The sequence below is a fragment of the Mauremys mutica genome, chromosome 15 (genome assembly GCF_020497125.1).
Source record: "Mauremys mutica isolate MM-2020 ecotype Southern chromosome 15, ASM2049712v1, whole genome shotgun sequence".
NCBI classification, from domain to species: Eukaryota; Metazoa; Chordata; order Testudines; family Geoemydidae; genus Mauremys; species Mauremys mutica.
Window position 1 is genome coordinate 1060301 of NC_059086.1, and position 18004 is coordinate 1078304.

The 18004-nt window shown below is 66.5% G+C and overlaps 1 protein-coding gene across 5 annotated transcripts in view; it reads right to left on the bottom strand.

Moving 5' to 3' along the window:
• The window catches only part of SPTBN4 (spectrin beta, non-erythrocytic 4), an 89563-nt gene extending 71816 nt beyond the window's left edge, over positions 1-17747 (bottom strand). For 3 of the 5 annotated variants that reach the window (XM_044988278.1, XM_044988277.1, XM_044988276.1), the window contains exons 1-7: positions 17632-17747; positions 6216-6378; positions 5443-5594; positions 4798-4971; positions 4171-4262; positions 745-825; positions 169-284 (exon numbers count right to left, since the gene is read on the bottom strand). In XM_044988278.1, coding sequence (XP_044844213.1) covers positions 169-284; positions 745-825; positions 4171-4262; positions 4798-4971; positions 5443-5594; positions 6216-6363 — 763 coding nt within the window. In that variant the 5' untranslated portion in view covers positions 6364-6378; positions 17632-17747. Of the gene's footprint in view, positions 1-168; positions 285-744; positions 826-4005; positions 4029-4170; positions 4263-4797; positions 4972-5442; positions 5595-6215; positions 6379-17631 lie in introns of those variants that run through there. The other 2 variants (XM_044988281.1, XM_044988280.1) reach the window with 2 other exon arrangements.
• Between the last annotated feature and the right edge of the window lie 257 nt (positions 17748-18004).

Sequence of the window (18004 nt, forward strand, 5' to 3'; positions counted from 1 at the left end):
AGCGGGGCGCTCAGCCTCCCGGCACCGGCTGCTGTAGGGCTCAGAGTGTGACCAGACCCAGGGCAGAGGGGAAGGGACTTGGCCATGGGCACTCGGCCGGTCAGGGGTCTCCGAGCCCCCACGGCTGTTCCACCCTAGAGGTGGCTGCACCGGGAGACGTGGAGTTACCTTCCGGGTCCAGCAGCTTGGTCAGGCCCAGCTGCTGCTCGGCCACGCTGAAGGCCTGCTGCAGGTTGTAAGTGGCGTTGGATTTGGTGAGTTTGCTGAAGTCGATGATCTCTGGCCTGGGAATTCAACACAACACATGAGAGACCTTCGGTGGGACGTGTGGGGCAGCGGCACGGGCCCCCGACTTAAAGCCATTTATTCTAACCCCCATCCCACCCCCGCTCCAACCACCAGACCCCCCTGCCCTCCCAGAGCTGGGGATAGAACCCAGGAGTCCTGGCTCCCGGCCCCCCCTCTAACCACTAGATCCTACTCCCCTCGCAGAGCTGGGGATAGAACCCAGGAGTCCTGGCTCCCAGCCCCCCCCCCCACTCTAACCACCAGCCCCCCCTGCCCTCCCAGAGCCAGGAACTCTTCAGTCCATTGCCCTGATGTATTCCAGAAAATCAGCCCCTGGCTGGGAAGCTGCCAGCACATCAGAAACAACCCAAAAGACCTTTGAATCCGGCCCCCGTGCAGGGGACCGGGGAGCGCCCAGCCCCCCCACCGCCCAGAAGGAGGCAGCCGCCCGCACACCTGTGCCGGTGGATCAGGGCGTTGAAAGCCAGCCCGTCTCTCCAGCTGGTGGTGAAGTTCTGGATATTCACTTCCGGGTACCTGGAGTGGGGTCCGAAACGGGGGCAGGGAACGAGTCACAACCAGGCGCAGAGCGACCACCCGACCGACCCGTCCCACCCCGGCTCTGCTCGGGGATCAGACTTGCAGCAACCTTGGGACAGCCTGGGCCAATCAGAGCCACCCTCCATCTAGCCCGGATCCCGGCACCGGCTGCACCGGGGGGATTCGGCCTGGGATCCCGGCACCAGCTGCACGGGGGGGATTCGGCCCGGGATCCCAGCACTAGCGGGATTCGGCCCGGGATCCCGGCACCGGCTGCACCGCGGGGATACGGCCCGGGATCCCGGCACCGGCTGCACCGGGGGGATTCGGCCCAGGATCCCGGCACCGGCTGCACCGGGGGGATTCGGCCCGGGATCCCGGCACCAGCTGCACGGGGGGGATTCGGCCCGGGATCCCGGCACCGGCGGGATTCGGCCTGGGATCCCGGCACCAGCTGCACGGGGGGGTTTCGGCCCGGGATCCCGGCACCAGCGGGATTCGGCCCGGGATCCCGGCACCGGCTGCACCGAGGGGATACGGCCCGGGATCCCGGCACCGGCTGCACCGGGGGGATTCGGCCCGGGATCCCGGCACCGGCTGCACCGGGGGGATTCGGCCCGGGATCCCGGCACCGGCTGCACCGGGGGGATTCGGCCCGGGATCCCGGCACCGGCTGCACCGGGGGGATTCGGCCCGGGATCCCGGCACCGGCTGCACCGGGGGGATTCGGCCCGGGATCCCGGCACCGGCTGCACCGGGGGGATTCGGCCCGGGATCCCGGCACCGGCTGCACCGGGGGGATTCGGCCCGGGATCCCGGCACCGGCTGCACCGGGGGGATTCGGCCCGGGATCCCGGCACCGGCTGCACCGGGGGGATTCGGCCCGGGATCCCGGCACCGGCTGCACCGGGGGGGATTCGGCCCGGGATCCCGGCACCGGCTGCACCGGGGGGATTCGGCCCGGGATCCCGGCACCGGCTGCACGGGAGGGATTCGGCCCGGGATCCCGGCACCAGCTTCACCGGGGGGATACGGCCCGGGATCCCGGCACCGGCTGCACCGGGGGGATTCGGCCCGGGATCCCGGCACCGGCTGCACCGGGGGGATTCGGCCCAGGATCCCGGCACCGGCTGCACCGGGGGGATTCGGCCCGGGATCCCGGCACCGGCTGCACCGGGGGGATTCGGCTCGGGATCCCGGCACCGGCTGCACCAGGGGGATTCGGCCCGGGATCCCAGCACTGGCTGCACCGGGGGGATTCGGCTCGGGATCCCGGCACCGGCTGCACCGGGGGGATTCGGCCTGGGATCCCGGCACCCGTGTGGAGGCTGATTTGGGTTTAAGAGCTGAGCCCTGTTCCAGACCCAGAACCGGCCCCAAACCTGAAATCCAACCATCTGCCCAGGGTTAAACTCGCGCCTTGGTCCAAGCTACCCAGCTGTGTGCTCAGAGAACGCCTGTCCCTACACCCACCCGGTCCCTACGCCTGCCTGGTCCCTACACCCAGTCCCTACACCCGCCTGGTCCCTACGCCTGCCCGGTCCCTACGCCTGCCTGCTCCCTACACCCACCCGGTCCCTATGCCCACTCCCTACACCCATCCGGTCCCTATGCCCAGTCCCTACACCCACCCGGTCCCTATGCCCAGTCCCTACACCCACCTGGTCCCTACGGGAATGTGCTGGCTATGTTCTGTGAATGCTGAGTGGGGAGTATTGACCTGGGAAGGTTGCAGGGGAGTTGTGCTGGGATGGCCTTGGGGAAGGGAGGTACCTGAGCATGTAACCTGAGAACCCAGGAGGGGGGTTGGAGGCCAGGTGACACCTCTGCCCGGGACACTGGACAAAGGACACAAAGGCCGGAGGAGGAGCCGGGGGAGGAGCCGGGGGAGGCTGGGGGGAGTTTCAGTTTGGAGCTGGCTGGGAAATGGAGAGGGGGCCCGACGGGGCTTGGGCTTCCCAACGGGGCTGTGGCCTCCCTGGGCCCCCAGATGGACCTAACCAAAGGGGGTCCCATTGTCTGTACCGGCAAGACCTGTCTGGGACTGTGTTCCTGTCGTCCAAATAAACCTTCTGCTTTACTGGCTGGCTGAGAGTCACGTCTGCCTGCGCAGTGGGGGGGCAGGACCCTGTGGCCCCCCAGGACCCCGCCTGGGCGACTCGCTGGGGGAAGCGCACGGAGGGGCAGAGGAGGCTGAATGCTCCAAGGAGAGACCCAGGAGGTGAAGCCGTGGGAGCGTCTTGCCCTGCAGACAGGCTGCTCCGAGGGAGAGGAGGCTCCCCAGAGTCCTGCCTGGCTTGTGGGGAGCAGCTCCAGAGCAGCGCCCGGGGACTCTGTGACACTACGGCCACCCGGTCCCTATGCCCGCCCGGTCCCTACACCCGGTTCCTCTGCCTGCCCAGTCCCTATGCCCGCCCGGTCCCTACGCCTGCCCAGAGAACGCCCGGTTCCTACACCCGCCTGGTCGCTACACCTCGTCCCTACGCCCACCCGGTCCCTATGCCCGCCCGGTCCCTACGCCTGCCCAGAGAACGCCCGGTTCCAACACCCGCCTGGTCGCTACACCTGCCTGGTCCCTACACCTTGTCCCTGCGCCCGCCCGGTCCCTACACCTGCCTGGTCCCTACACCTCGTCCCTACGCCCGCCCGGTCCCTACACCCACCCAGAGAACGCCTGGTCCCTGCGCCCGCCCGGTCCCTACACCTGCCTGGTCCCTACACCTCGTCCCTACGCCCGCCCGGTCCCTATGCCCGCCCAGTCCCTACGCCTGCCCAGAGAACGCCCGGTTCCTACACCCGCCTGGTCGCTACACCCACCCAGTCCCTACACCTGCCTGGTCCCTACACCTCGTCCCTACGCCCGCCCGGTCCCTATGCCCGCCCGGTCCCTACGCCCACCCGGTCCCTATGCACGCCCTGTCCCTACGCCCGCCCAGAGAACGCCCGGTCTCTATTCCCGCCCGGTCTCTATTCCCGCCCGGTCCCTATGCCTGCCCGGTCCCTACACCTCGTCCCTACGCCCGCCCAGTCCCTATGCCCACCCAGTCCCTACACCTGCCCAGACAACGCCCGGTCCCTACACCCGCCCAGTTCCTATGGCTGCCCAGAGAACGCCCGGTCCCTACGCCCACCCAGTCCCTACGCACGCTGATCTAGGGACCAGCAGGCAGAACCCACCCTGCCAGGAAGCAAAGCGAGGCCCGCGGCACAGCTCAGGACTGCGCCAGGAGGGAAGTGAGGAGTCACAGTCCAGGGCCTGTCACGTGCCCCAGGAGGGACGCCCCCCGCAAAGGCCAGCTGGGAGCCATGGGGGCACCCAGGCAGCTCCAGAGCCCCCCTCACCCTGCCGTCTTCATCTGGCACCAGAGCAGCAGCGCGTCCTTGGCCGAGCGGGTCTCCCTGTTGTCTTCCGTCTCAATTTTAATCACCTGGATCTGGGCGAGGGGGGAGGATGATTGACACGCGCCACGGAAACGCTCAGCCCTCCCCCGCCGGACACCTGGGTTCCACTGGCCATTCCCCTCCCCCTGCTCCTCAAGTCCTGCTGGGGAATCCCCCTAAGACAGCACCTGGGAGAACGGAGTGAGCTGCACCTCCCCTGCTCCGGCCCCCGGCCTGGGGGGGGCTCTGCGTGGGGTCAGCGGGTGAGGCTGGGCGGGGGCGGTGCTTTGTGATGCAGCCACCTCTGGGGGGACGGCAGCGGCTGAGTAACAGGCAGGGAGAGGCAGAGCGGAGTCGCCTGCCGTGCGGCGGGGCCGTCCCGAGGATCTGTCACTACCCCACGGCACCCGGCGCCGCCCTTACGCTCCTGGGCCGCAGCTCCCAGCACCGCCGGCAGGGCAGAGCACCCCCGTCGACGCCCCACCCCGCTGCCTGCAGCACAGCGCCCCCTAGCGCCACCCCCACTCCCCGGAGCACCTGATTTCCCCCGAGCGCCCGCCCAGCACCGGCCTCGCCAGCCCCTCGCACCTGGAACCGCAGGATGATGGTCCAGATGAGCCCCAGCGTCAGGCGGTGGTTCCCGTCCACGATGTCGTGCGAGCCGACGTTCTCCAGGTGCACCCGCTGCTCCTTCAGGAACTGCAGGGCTTTGTCCACGTTCTCCAGCGAGTGGATCCGCATGCGCCCGCGCGTCGGCTTGGGCTGGGGGCGAAGGGGAGGGGTCCGAGCACTGCGCCTCCGGCTGCCCCTCTGCCCGGGGCCACGCAGGCTCCCCGCCCCCCAGGAGAGCTCTCAGCTAGTGCCCCATCCTCGCCCTGAGCCACCAGCCAGGCCTGGCCCCACCCGTGCGCGGCACAGCCGGAGCTGGGCACCGGGAGGAGCCCCGGCAGACAGACAGACAGACAGACAGACGGGGGGCTATCTATGGGGACGGACGGACGGACAGACAGGAGCCATGTCCATCCCAGATCCCCTTCACAGAACCACCCCCCAACCCCACCCTCTGCTGCTGACTCCGGGAGGCTGTTTCTCTGTCCGCACCGGCTCGGGACACCGCGCCAGTGTCCTGCCACCCCGGCTGTGCCCTGCATCCCGCCGGGGCACCCTAGCGCAGACTCTGACGGGGCAGCCCCCAGGGGCCCCGTAGCACCGGGCCGGCCCAGGCGATCTCACCAGCTGCTCCCCGGACAGCACCTCCAGCAGCTTGGTCAGCACGTAGCCATCGCGGAGGTCGGCGTAGAGGTCGCTGATGCGGCAGGACACCCGGGCCAGGTGCGAATTCACCCACTTGGTGAAGGTTTTCTTCTGCACGGCCTCGCGCTCATCTGCCGGGGTCAAACGCAGCGCGGTCACTGCCCTGCCCACGCCCAGCCTGTGCAGATGGCTACTAGCCACGTGTGCAGGGCCCCCCACGGCACCCCTGGCTCTAACCACCAGCCCCCACTCCCCTCCCAGAGTCGGGGATAGAACCCAGGAGTCCTGGCTCCCAGCCCCCCTGCTCTAACCACTAGACCCCACTCCCCTCCCAGAGCTGGGGACAAAACCCAGGAGTCCTGGCTCCCAGCCCCCTGCTCTACCCACTAGCCCCCACTCCCCTCCCGGAGCTAGGATAGAACCCAGGAGCCCTGGCTCCACCCCCGGCTCTAACCACTAGACCCCACTCCCTTCCCAGAGCCGGGGAGAGAACCCAGGAGTCCTGGCTCCCAGCCCCCTGCTCTAACCACTAGACCCCACTCCCCTCCCAGAGCTGGGGACAGAACCCAGAAGTCCTGGCTCCCAGCCCCCCTGCTCTAACCACTAGGCCCCACTCCCCTCCCAGAGCTGGGGAGAGAACCCAGGAGTCCTGGCTCCCAGCCCCCTGCTCTAACCCACCAGACCCCACTCCCCCCCGCCCCCCGAGCCAGGGAGAACCCAGGCATCCTGGCCCCCAACCCCCTGCGATGTACCGGCGAGTGCTTTGATGCGGGAGCACTCGAACAGCTTGGCGGTGGCTGTGGTGTCATCCCAGGCCTGGTTATCCGTGTTCTCCCAGCGGGTGTTGTTGTTCTGCAGCTGCACCTCCATGTTATCCAGCTCGGCTGCTCCGTTGGCCATCGGGGAGTTTAACGTCTACCAGAAACGACAGCAAGTGACAGGCTCTGGGCCGGGGTTCGCGGAGACCCTGCTCCAGCCGGCAGCCCCAGGAACCCCCAGCTGGATCGGGGCCTGGCAGCCGGCCTGGCTGCTCTTTTCTAAGCAGCGTGAACAGTGCCAAGCACTTTCCAGCAACCAGAGCACGCCAGTTACTGGTGCACGTACAATGCCACACGCTCAACGTTCCTGCACGCCTGCCCCTCCCCCCGCCCAGGAACGGGTCTCACACGCCAGCCGATCACTCATCGTGCAACTGACAATGCACCAAGTGTGTGCACGAGGGATCGGCACAGGGGTAAGCTGCACGCACGATTCACTGCCAATGTGCAGTCCGTGTATGCCGTGCCTGGGCACGCCAGGGACAGAACTGGCACCTGCTGCACCCCAGCTTCTGCCCACGTACCTGCCATCCCGTGTGTCTAAACACCACACACAAGCGACTGCAGCGCACAAAGCGGCGCCCTCAATCGCCTGTGCGGACAGCGTCACTGCTCACACTCGTGTGTTCACACGCACGGAGCCCTGGGGGGGAAGCAGGCTCTGTGCTGCACACACACAGCCCAGCACACACAGGCCTCTGCTAGCTTGCCAAGGCTTTGCACATGTGCGAGTCACCCAGACGACGCTGCCCACGCTGAGCAGTGAATTCTCAGGGCAGGGACTGTCTGTCCGCTGGGCCTGGCCAGCCCCCGGCACAAGGGATTCCTGAGCCCACCGGGGCTTTGGGGCCTGCCACGGCCCTAACGGTTCAGCATAACCCTGAGGAACCGACGATCTCCCCAGCACGGAGCCAAAACGCCGCACGCAGAGGCCAAAAGCCCGGAGGAGACTTCAAGGGCCGCTGTAGAGAGTCGCTGGGCTCGTGCCCGATGCACGAGTAATCGGTACAGAGCTGTGCACGGCCCCCCCCAGCCGGGATCACCGGCTCGTCCCTCCTCACAGCCCCGTTCTCCGAGCGTGGGCTGCGCCAATCCCTGCGCAGATCTCGGCCCGAGCGGGGCCTGGTGCGGGACGCACGCTCCTGACGCGTGCGTTACCTCGCTGGCGTTACACAGCAGCCAAGGCAGGGGGGACTTGCCCAGCAGATGCCGACTTGCCAAGAAGGCAAGAGAGATTATCCGGCAGGGTGCACAACAGGGCTGCAGGGGGTGGGGTGGCCACTGGGAGCCAGGATTCCTGGGTTCTATCCCAGCTCTGCCATGGGGACAAGTCACTTCTCCTCCCGCCCTCCGTCAATTTAGACTGGACACTCTTCCGGGCAGGGGCTGTGCATCACCTGGCACAACGGGTCGTAATACACCTAAAACCTGTGCCTGTCCCTTCGGGCTCTGCTTCGCCACGTCTCTGTGCAAAATGCCACCCTCGTAAGCCGACCGTGTCACTCTCCCTTTGCACTGGTGCGATGGCAGCGCACGGGGCTGGGCAACGAGGACTCAGCCCCCAGGGCTTCGCTGCACACAATGAATCGATAAATGCACAGTCCAGACGCCGGACAGCGACCAATGGCAACACCCGCCCGTCACACCACGGAGCTCCCAGCAGGCTTTGCAAACAGCCCTTACGGCCCGCTCAGGCTAATAGATTTTAAGCCCATATTGCCTTTATGATCTAAGTTGCCCTCCGACATCGGAGAGTCGCCCAGAGATCCTGCACCCAGCCCAGCACGTGGGAACGAAGAGATTCCACCAACGTGTCTCATGCTGCGTTACCAGCTCGCCCGGTTCGCCTCCCGCTCTCTAGCCCATCTCGGAGCTACAAGCGAATGAGGGACGGGACCCGTTGGGCCGTTGCACTCCATATGCTTTATGCAAATATGCTTGGAGCGTGAATGTAACGTAACTGGAATATGCTCCATGCAAAAGGTCTCTTGCATGGTATCATTACAAAGCTTATAATCTACTGAGTGTGTTCATCCTATTTGTATGTATGTACCATCCTTGTATCTAAAACTAGAATATGAAGTTAACTCTAAGGTCCTATTGTAATTGTGCAAAGTGTGGCCCATTAATGGTGGTTTAGAATCTTGCTGGCACCCACTGACTAGGACAATTGGTTGTAGATGGTTTATTTACCTGCAAGCCTTCTTGTGGACATGGGGGCCAGCCTGTGGGTCATGAAGAATGAGGTCTTACAGTGACATGTGACCATGTCACCTAATACTGGAATTCACCTTAAACCTGGTGCTTTTCCATTTAGAAGGAGGGGTGGGAACCCAGAGAGACAAAGGTTTCACACCTTGGGCCAAAGCTATAAAAGGGGGCCAGTCATGAGAAATCCCCTAATTACCCCCTGAGCTGTACCAGGGGAAAGGATTGGGCCCAGACTAGGAAGGAGTCTAGTCTGTGAAAGAAGCTTATTGGAACATCTCTGAGGGGGAGATTTACCTGTATTCAGTTTCTTAAATATATTACGCTTAGACTTGCATGTTGTGTTTTATTTTGTTTGGTAACTTACTTTGTTCTGTCTGTTATTACTTGGAACCACTTGAATCCTACTTTTTATACTTAATAAAATCACTTTTGTTTATTGATAAACCCAGAATAAGTGATTAATACCCGGGGGAGCAAACAGCTGCGTATCTCTCTACCAGTGTTATAGAGGGTGGACAGTTTATGAGTTTACGCTGTATAAGCTTTATACAGAGTAAACCAGATTTATTTGAGGTTTGGATTCCATTGGGAGCTGGATGCTGGAGATAGGAAACCTGCTGAGCAATTTTGGTTAAAGTCTGCAGCTTTGGCGGCGTGGTTCAGACCCTGGGTCTGGGTTGCAGCAGACTGGCGCGTCTGGCTCAACCAGGCGGGGTTCTGGAATCCCAGGCTGGCAGGGAAAACCAGCTCAGAGGTAGTTTCAGCACGTCAGGTGACAGTCCCAAGGGGGCCTGTGTGACCAAACCCGTCACACCCGTCACGCTGCACATCAAGTTCCCCTGCCCCCGGGCCGGGCTCCTCCAGTGTGGAAGCCGGCGGGGGAGCCGCATAGTCCGCACAGTAACTCTTCCGGGCCCCAGGGGCTCCCAGGGCAGCCAGGCCATGTGGGGCGGCCCCCGGGCATGGCTACAGGGCTCCATTTCCCCACGACAGGGCCTGAGAACAGCAATGGGGGGTCAGACTCCTGTCGCTTGCCCCCTCCACCTGGAAACCGGAGCCACTGACACCCGCTGCGACGAGGGGCCGGAGGGTCAGTTATGGGGTTGGGAACGTCTGCAGCGATACGCAGAGGTGAGCAAATAACTGAACTTTCCGTTTGGTGGCTGAGCTGGAAAATCTGGACAGAAAAATCGTTCACAGCCAACTCGAAATGACGATTATTGGTTTTAGACTTGGAGAAATGAGACAACCCCAAATATTTCAACGGGGATCAAACGAAACGTTTCGTTTTCTGGGGTTTTCTTCCCTCTTCTTTGTGCAGCTCGTTTTTACAGGACAGCTCCACTGCCCCGGGAAAAGTCGAAGTGTGTCCTCTGGCCACCAGGAGTCGCTGCATTTGCCCTGGATTAGCGCCTAGTTCGACCAAGAAATGCAGATTGTGGCAAATAAACGGCTCCCCCGGCCCCTCTCCCCGCTGCAGGGCGGAGGCTCGCGGAGCGGCGCTGGAAAGCTGCGGGCTGGTTGAACGACTCCCTCGCCGGACGAGCCCGTGTTTCCGCCCCATGCGGGCGTCTGGGCGCCTGGCGAGCTGGGCACAAACCATCGCGCACACAGACGCCTGCCCCCAGCCCTGGTCGGCAGCAACGCGTGGGCTCGTCTCCGCCACACAGTCACACACACAGGGGAGCGAGAACCCCGGTGACCGGCAAAGGATTGGGGGGGGGGGTAATATTCCAGCTTCGCTTGCCCAGCTTTGCAGCACTTTACCCAGGAGGCGGGCGCCTTCCTCTGCCAAGGAAAGGGGGGTTCCTGGGCCCTCAAGGAGACGAACCAGAAGTTCTGAGAGGGCTTTGCCGACCCCTACAAAGGGGGCAGTGGAGACGGCAAAGGCTGCAGCTGTCGTGTATAATTATCTGGATTACAGCAGCGCATGCAGGTTCCACCTGAGAACAGGGGCCCGTCGTGCCAGGCGCTGCGCAGACCCCGACCGAGATGGCAAGGTGCCAGAAGTGATGGATAGATCAACAGAGCATCAGGTAGTGCTTCCCCCCCAGGGGGCCTGCAGGGATTGTTACCCCCACTGGACGGGCAGGGGAAACTGAGGCACAGTGACGGGCCGGGACTTGTGCATGAACCTGGGCTTCCAGCCTTCCCACTGGCTCTAACCCACTAGGCCCTACTCTCCTCCCTGAGTCAGAAATAGAACCCAGGAGTCCTGGCTCCCAGCCCCCCCCCGCCCCCAACCACTAGCTCCCAAGCCCCCCAGAGCTGGGGACAGAACTCACTCTTGGAGCAGGTCTGTTAGAACAGCCCCTCCGGGTTTTGCCAGTGCTGGCGAATCCTCCCCCCCCCCCGCCCCCCGGGAATTGTTCCCCTGGTTATTTGACGTCTCATTGCCAGCCTGGATGTGTCCAGCTTCAGCGTCCAGCCAGCGGCTGGTCCGACCTCCCTCTGCGAGCCTGACGAGCCCGCCAGGAAACGGGTTCCCCTGTGGGCAGCGCCAGGCTGGGACCCAGGCACCCCTGAACCGTCCCTGTGCTCAGCTAAACAGCCGGAGCTCCCGCCGTCTGTCGCCCCCAGGAGCTTTCCAACCCGTCGGTCGTTCTCCTGGCCCCCCCAATCGACCAGCGGGCCCCAGAACCGGCCCCAGGCTCCCAGCAGGGGGAATCACCTCTCTGCTCCTGCGGGAGAGTCCCCTGTTCCGGGGCCTCGTGCTGGGCGTTTCTGGGGGGCAGAGCTCCCCCCACCCCGGTGCCCCAGCTCCCTCCATGGGGTTCGGGGGGGCGCGGGGGCAGCTGTGCCAGGGAGACGTGGGAGGGGCTCTCTTCTGCTTCTCGCCGTGCACCCCCCTGTGCTCCAGCCCCCCACTCCCCACCGAATAACAGACCAGCCTCAAGCAGCAACGGAGCCGCTCCCCTCGCTGATGGCTTCCTCCCCCGGTAGGGGCGCCCGGCACTGGCACAAGGCCAGGCTGAACCCCGCCAGTGCCTCCGCCAGCAGCACGAGAGCGCAGCACCAGCTCTCCGGGCCGGGCCAGAGGGCAGGCCGGGGCCCCCGCCCCGGGGGCTAAGGGAGGGGGGCTGACAGAGTCCTGCGTGGTTAAGAGGAGGGGGCTCCCCGGCGGCCTGGGGGAAGGGTCCTGGATCCCACCCTTCGGCCGCCCCGGCGGTGGCTGCTGACGCGCAGACCCGGGCACTCTCAGCAGGGCAGGATCGGTCCCGCTGTGCAGATCGGCAGGGACAGGCGCTCAGCGGCAGCAGGATAAAGCGCCCGGGGGCCGGAGCGGGCGGGGGGGGCGTTTGTCTAACCCAGCGACGGAGCTGGGAACGTGCACAGGGAGGCACAAAGGGCATCACACCAACTCCCAGGCTGCTCGGCTCCTTGGGCAGACACCCAGCCTCTGCAACCCACGCTCGACTGCTGCCCCACGCCCACCCCAGCACCCTGCCCCTGCCCTGCTCCCACCCCAGCACCCTGCCCTGCTCCCACCCCAGCACCCTGCCCCTGCCCCGCTCCCACCCCAGCACCCTGCCCCACTCCCACCCCAGCACCCTGCCCCACTCCCACCCCAGCACCCTGCCCCTGCCCCGCTCCCACCCCAGCACCCTGCCCCACTCCCACCCCAGCACCCTGCCCCACTCCCACCCCAGCACCCTGCCCCTGCCCCGCTCCCACCCCAGCACCCTGCCCCTGCCCTGCTCCCACCCCAGCACCCTGCCCCACTCCCACCCCAGCACCCTGCCCCTGCCCCGCTCCCACCCCAGCACCCTGCCCCACTCCCACCCCAGCACCCTGCCCCTGCCCCGCTCCCAACCTGCCCCCCACCCTGTGCACAGACGGATCCTGCGCCGTCACCGTGCTGCAGGGACCCCCCGAAGGCAGCAGAGCTGCACAGGGCTGGGCTCAAAACGCCAGCTGGGATTCTAGAGCAGCCCAGCTCTGCCCCAGGCCCCCGGGTGGCGACGGGCAAGTCCCTGCGTCTCTCTGGGGCTCAGCTGCCCAATCTGTAATATGGGGACAGGGAGCCTCTCATCTGCTCAGACCGGGAGCTCCTGGGAGCAAGCGCTGGGTCTCACTCTGGGTCTGTGCAGCACACGCGGGGCCCTGATCTTGGCAGGGGTCTGGGCAGTGCCCGGCGCGACGGGGCCCTGATCTCGGCCAGGGTCTGGGCAGCTCCCGGCCCGACGGGGCCCTGATCTCGGCAGGGGTCTGGGCAGCTCCCGGCCCGACGGGGCCCTGATCTCGGCCAGGGTCTGGGCAGCTCCCGGCCCGACGGGGCCCTGATCTCGGCCGGGGTCTGGGCAGCGCCCGGCCCGACGGGGCCCTGATCTCGGCAGGGGTCTGGGCAGCTCCCGGCCCGACGGGGCCCTGATCTCGGCAGGGGTCTGGGCAGCGCCCGGCGCGACGGGGCCCTGATCTCGGCCAGGGTCTGGGCAGCTCCCGGCCCGACGGGGCCCTGATCTCGGCAGGGGTCTGGGCAGCTCCCGGCCCGACGGGGCCCTGATCTCGGCAGGGGTCTGGGCAGCGCCCGGCGCGACGGGGCCCTGATCTCGGCAGGGGTCTGGGCAGCGCCCGGCGCGACGGGGCCCTGATCTCAGTCGGGGTCTGGGCGGCGCCTGGTGCGACGGGGCCTGATCTCAGTCGGGGTCTGGGCGGCGCCCGGCGTGATGGAGCCCTGATCTCGGTCGGGGTCTGGGCAGTGCCCGGCGCGACGGGGCCCTGATCTCGGTCGGGGTCTGGGCGGCGCCTGGTGCGACGGGGCCCTGATCTCGGTCGGGGTCTGGGCGGCGCCCGGCGCGACGGGGCCCTGATCTCGGTCGGGGTCTGGGCGGCGCCTGGCGCGACGGGGCCCTTTTCTCGGTCGGGGTCTGGGCGGCGCCCGGCCCGACGGGGCCCTGATCTCGGTCAGGGTCTGGGCGGCGCCCGGCGCGACGGGGCCCTGATCTCGGCCGGGGTCCGGGCAGCGCCCAGGGCTGCTTAAGGTGTTTTGGCCACTTTCTGCCACTTTTACTCCCAGGGGACAGATGCTGGTTTCCCATGCGCCTGTTCTCCACTCCCCAGTCTATTCTGTCTTCCCTGCCCGGCAGCTCTTTGGGGGCAGGTTTCTTTTCCCCCTTGGTGTCCCGGTAAAGGCCCTGGTGAGATGAGTGTGACGGTTCGGTCACAGAAACCCCCTTGGGACTGTCACCTGATGAGCTGGAATTGCCTCTGAGCCCGTTTTCCCTGCCAGCCTGGGACTCCAGAACCCGCCTGGTTGAGCCAGACACGCCAGCCTGCTGCAACCCAGACCCAGGTGTGAACCACACGCCCCAAAGCTCCAGACTTTAACCAAAAACTGCTCAGCAGGTCACCTATCTCCAGCACCCAGACACCCAGCTCCCAGCGGGACCCAAACCCCAAATGAATCCGTTTTACTCGGTATAAAGCTTAGACAGGGTGAACTCAGAACCTGTCCGGTCTCTATACCACTGGTAGAGATACGCAGCTGTTTGCTCCCCCAGGTATCAGTCACTTGCTCTGGGTTAATTAATAAACAAAAGTGATTTTATGAAGTATAAACAGTAGAGTTAAGTGGTTCCAAGTAATAACAGACAGAACAAAGTAAGTCACCAGCAAAATAAAACAAAACACGCAAGTCTGAGCCTAATACGTTAGGAAACTGAATCCAGGTAAATCTCCCCCTCAGATGCTCCAATCCGCGTCTTCCCCAGCCTAGACTCCCCCCTAGCCTGGCCGGATCCTGCCCCGGTAACAGCCCCTGTTAGCCCAGCTCAGGTGGTGCCTAGGGGGGTTCTCATGGCTGCAGCCCCCCTTGTTCTGCTCCACCCCCGTTTACAGCTTGGCCCAAGGCGGGAATCCTTTGTCTCTCTGCCCCCCCTTCTCAATGGAACAGCCCCAGGTTTAAGATGGATTCCAGCACCAGGTGACACGTATCAGGGGGTGGCCGTGTTAGTCTGTATCCACAAAAGCAACAAGGAGTCCGGTGACACCCTAAAGAGTAACAGATTTATTTGGGCAGAAACTTTCCCAGGTACAAAAGCTTCTGCCCAAATAAATGTGTTAGTCTTTAAGGTGCCACTGTACCAGGTGACAGGATCAGGTGTCCCCAGCCTCCATTCCTCCGGCCTGACTCACAGGGAGGCTTACAGGTAAACAGAGCCATTTACACCCAATTGTCCCGGTCAATGGGAGCCGCCAAGCTTCCAAGCCACTATTAATGGCCCCCACTTGGCATAATTACAGTAGGACTCGGAGTTAACTTCATATTCCTAGATACAAGCCTGGTCCGTTCATACAAAGGGGCTGACCACACTCAGGAGATGAAAAGCTTTGTACTGACCCCTTACAGGAGACCTTTCGCATGAAGCATATTCCAGTTACATCGTATTCAGCCTCATCAGCACATTTCCATAAAACGTTCTGTCTGCAGTGCAACGTCACAAGGAGATGAGCCTGAGAGCCAGAGCCAAACCCGCCAGGCTCAAACCGCCAGGCTCGCGGCGATCTCCGGGAGAGGCCAGGGCGGGAGGAAAGTGGGGGCGGAACCGCTGCTGGGGGCTCTTCGAGCACAGACCCTGCTGGGCCAGCGCCTGGCAGGGAGCCGGGTAAACGGGCTCATCCCCGTGTTCCCAGCCGGGCAGGGATTGCAATCGCCTTGGCCGGAGGGGCCTTGTGCCTAGCGCAAGCTGGAGCCCCTCACCTCGGCGCCCAGCCTGAGCCCAGAACTTGGGCTGCGCTGGAGCAGAGCCTGGGGAAGGAGACGCCCAGCCCCTCGCCGACGGCTCTGCACGTCATCTCTAGCCTGAGCTCGTCCTGCTCTCGCGTCCGGCTGCTGCCTTCGCCGGCTCCAAGCCCGGAGTTCGCACCCAGCCGGGCCCGTTCTCCATCCAGCGCCCTGCAGCGTCCGATGGCCGGGAGCGCTGCCCCGAACCGGCTCGCTCAGCGCCGGGCCCAGGCAGCGGGGCTCTCTCGCCGGCACAGGTGCTCCCGTACCCAGAGCCGGAGGAGCTGAGGCCTGGTGAGGTGGCTGTGCCGCTGGCACCGTTATCCACACTGAGTCTGCGGCAGAGGGCGGGACGGGTTCCCCGCGCTGGAAAGGAGCCTGGCTGGCCTGAGAGCAGCACGTGAACCTGCCCAAGGAGCCGGCAGCATCATGGGTCTTTCCGTCTCCCTCAGAAGGGTCAGGATGCAGCAGAGCAAGGGGGTGGAGGGGCTGATCCTCCCCCGCCCCCTGCTCTGGTGCTGGGGCACGGCCCCACAGGGCAGGATCCTGGCACCGTTTGGAACTGAACGATTCCCTCTCATCCTGGGGCAAAAGAGGAGGCCTGGCGCCTGGATTCCCCTCGAGGGACCAACGCCAGCCAGGCAGAGCCTGCCGCGGACGCTGTGAGCTGGGCGATGCAGGAGTCAGCCTGGCCCCTTCTGGCCTGGAAATGCCTGGAAAGAACGCACGGCCAGCCAGGCCCGCTGGGGTCTGCCAGCCAGCCAGGAGCAGCAAATCAACCGTGTCTGGCCGGGCACCTGACCCAACCCGAGCCCTGGGGCAGCCGGAGGCCGCAGGCAGGTAGGGAGCCGTGTGGCTCTGTGCCTCGCCCGCCCGCGCTCACACAGGCGCTCGTCCGGCTGGAAAACGCCAGCACGCTGGGCTACTGCGATGGACGGCGGAGGACGCAGTCGGGGAGGGGCGGAGATGGAATCGCGTTGGGAGGCACAGAGAGAGGACACGGCTGGGGACGGATGGACAGAGGGGGACGCACAGACAGGCTGCCAGGGGGTAGATACAGAGACGCACAGGTGGGACCCAGCCTCCGGCCCCACGCGCTCCCTAGGCCACCGGCTTTGTCTTAGCCGCAGCCTCCAACCGACCGGGAAAGCAACCCCCCCTCCCCCCAGGGGCTGGAGGAATAAATTCAAACCTGGACAAGGCTGGGATGGGACCTTCCCCGGCCGGCCGCAGCGTCTGCCCCCAGCCGGAGCTGAGCTAGCCAGCTGGCTCCTGGCCAGGCCCCGGGGTTCAAGAGCAGCTCTCTGCCCTGCGTTCACCTTCGGCAGCCATGCTGCAGGGGAGGGACACATGCTGCTTGGGGCAGGGATGCAGGAGGGTCACAGGGTCTCCTCGTCCCATGGGCACCGACAGGGCCACAGGCCTCTGCCTGGGTCCGGCCAGGGCCGCCACCTGCCTGGGCCCGGAGAGCCGGAGCGACGTTCTTGGCAAACGCCAGCCCGGCCGAAATCCCAACCTGCCCCCCAGCCGCCAGCTCCACGGGGTCCCAGACACGCAGGGCGGCTCGGGGCTCGGCTGGCTGGGGGCGAAGGGACAAGCGCCCCCCCTTGGCACACACCCAGCTCCGGCTGGCAACCCCGACGGGCCGTGAGCACCCAGAGCCAGCGCTCGGCTGGCACCCCGGGGCGGTGCCCTCCACCCCCTGCGAGGGGGGCTGCCCCCCATGCCCCCCTTCCCCCGCCACCTGCCCGCGCCCCCCCCGCGAGGGGGGCTCCCCCCATCCCCCCCTTCCCCCGCCACCTGCCCGCGCCCCCCCGCGAGGGGGGCTCCCCCCATCCCCCCCTTCCCCCGCCACCTGCCCGCGCCCCCCCCGCGAGGGGGGCTCCCCCCATCCCCCCCTTCCCCCGCCACCTGCCCGCGCCCCCCCCGCGAGGGGGGCTCCCCCCCATGCCCGTGCCCCCCCTTCCCCCGCCACCTGCCCGCGCCCACGCCCGCGAGGGGGGCTCCCCCCCTGCCCCCCTTCCCCCGCCACCTGCCCGCGCCCCCCCCGCGAGGGGGGCTCCCCCCTTCCCCCGCCACCTGCCCGCGCCCCCCCGCGAGGGGGGCTCCCCCCATCCCCCCCTTCCCCCGCCACCTGCCCGCGCCCCCCCCGCGAGGGGGGCTCCCCCCCATGCCCGTGCCCCCCCGTCCCCCGCCCCCCGCCCGCGCCCCCGCCCGCGAGGGGGGCGCCCCCCCGCCCCCCCGGCCCCCGCCACCTGCCCGCGCCCCCCCCGCGCGGGGGGCTCCCCCCCGTGCCCCCCCTTCCCCTGCCCGCGCCCACCCCCGCGAGGGGGGCTCCCCCCCATGCCCCCGCCACCTGCCCGCTCCCCCCCCAGTCCCCCGCGCCCCGCCACCTGCCCGCGGCGCAGGACTCACCCCGGCGCCGGCTCCCGCAGCATCCGGGCCCGGTGCGCGCCGCAGAGCGCCCGGCCAGGCAGCCCCGCCGTCACCGCCGCCCCCCGCGCCCGGCCAATCCCGCTCGGCGGCGCAGCCTCCCCCCGTCCCCGCCCGGCTGCCGCGGCTTGGCCGGCCCGGAGCGCGGCGCGGGGATGCGCTCGGGGTGCAGCCTGCAGGCGCCTGGGTCCTATTCCTGCCACACGCCGCGAGCAACCGCCCCCTCCCCTGGGGGGCGAGACTGTCAGTGGGGTCTGCCAGGCGGGGTCCGGCCCTTGGGGGTCCGGCGCGACGGGGCCCTGGTCTCGGTCCGGGTCTGGGCGGCGCCCGGCCCGACGGGGCCCTGGTCTCGGCC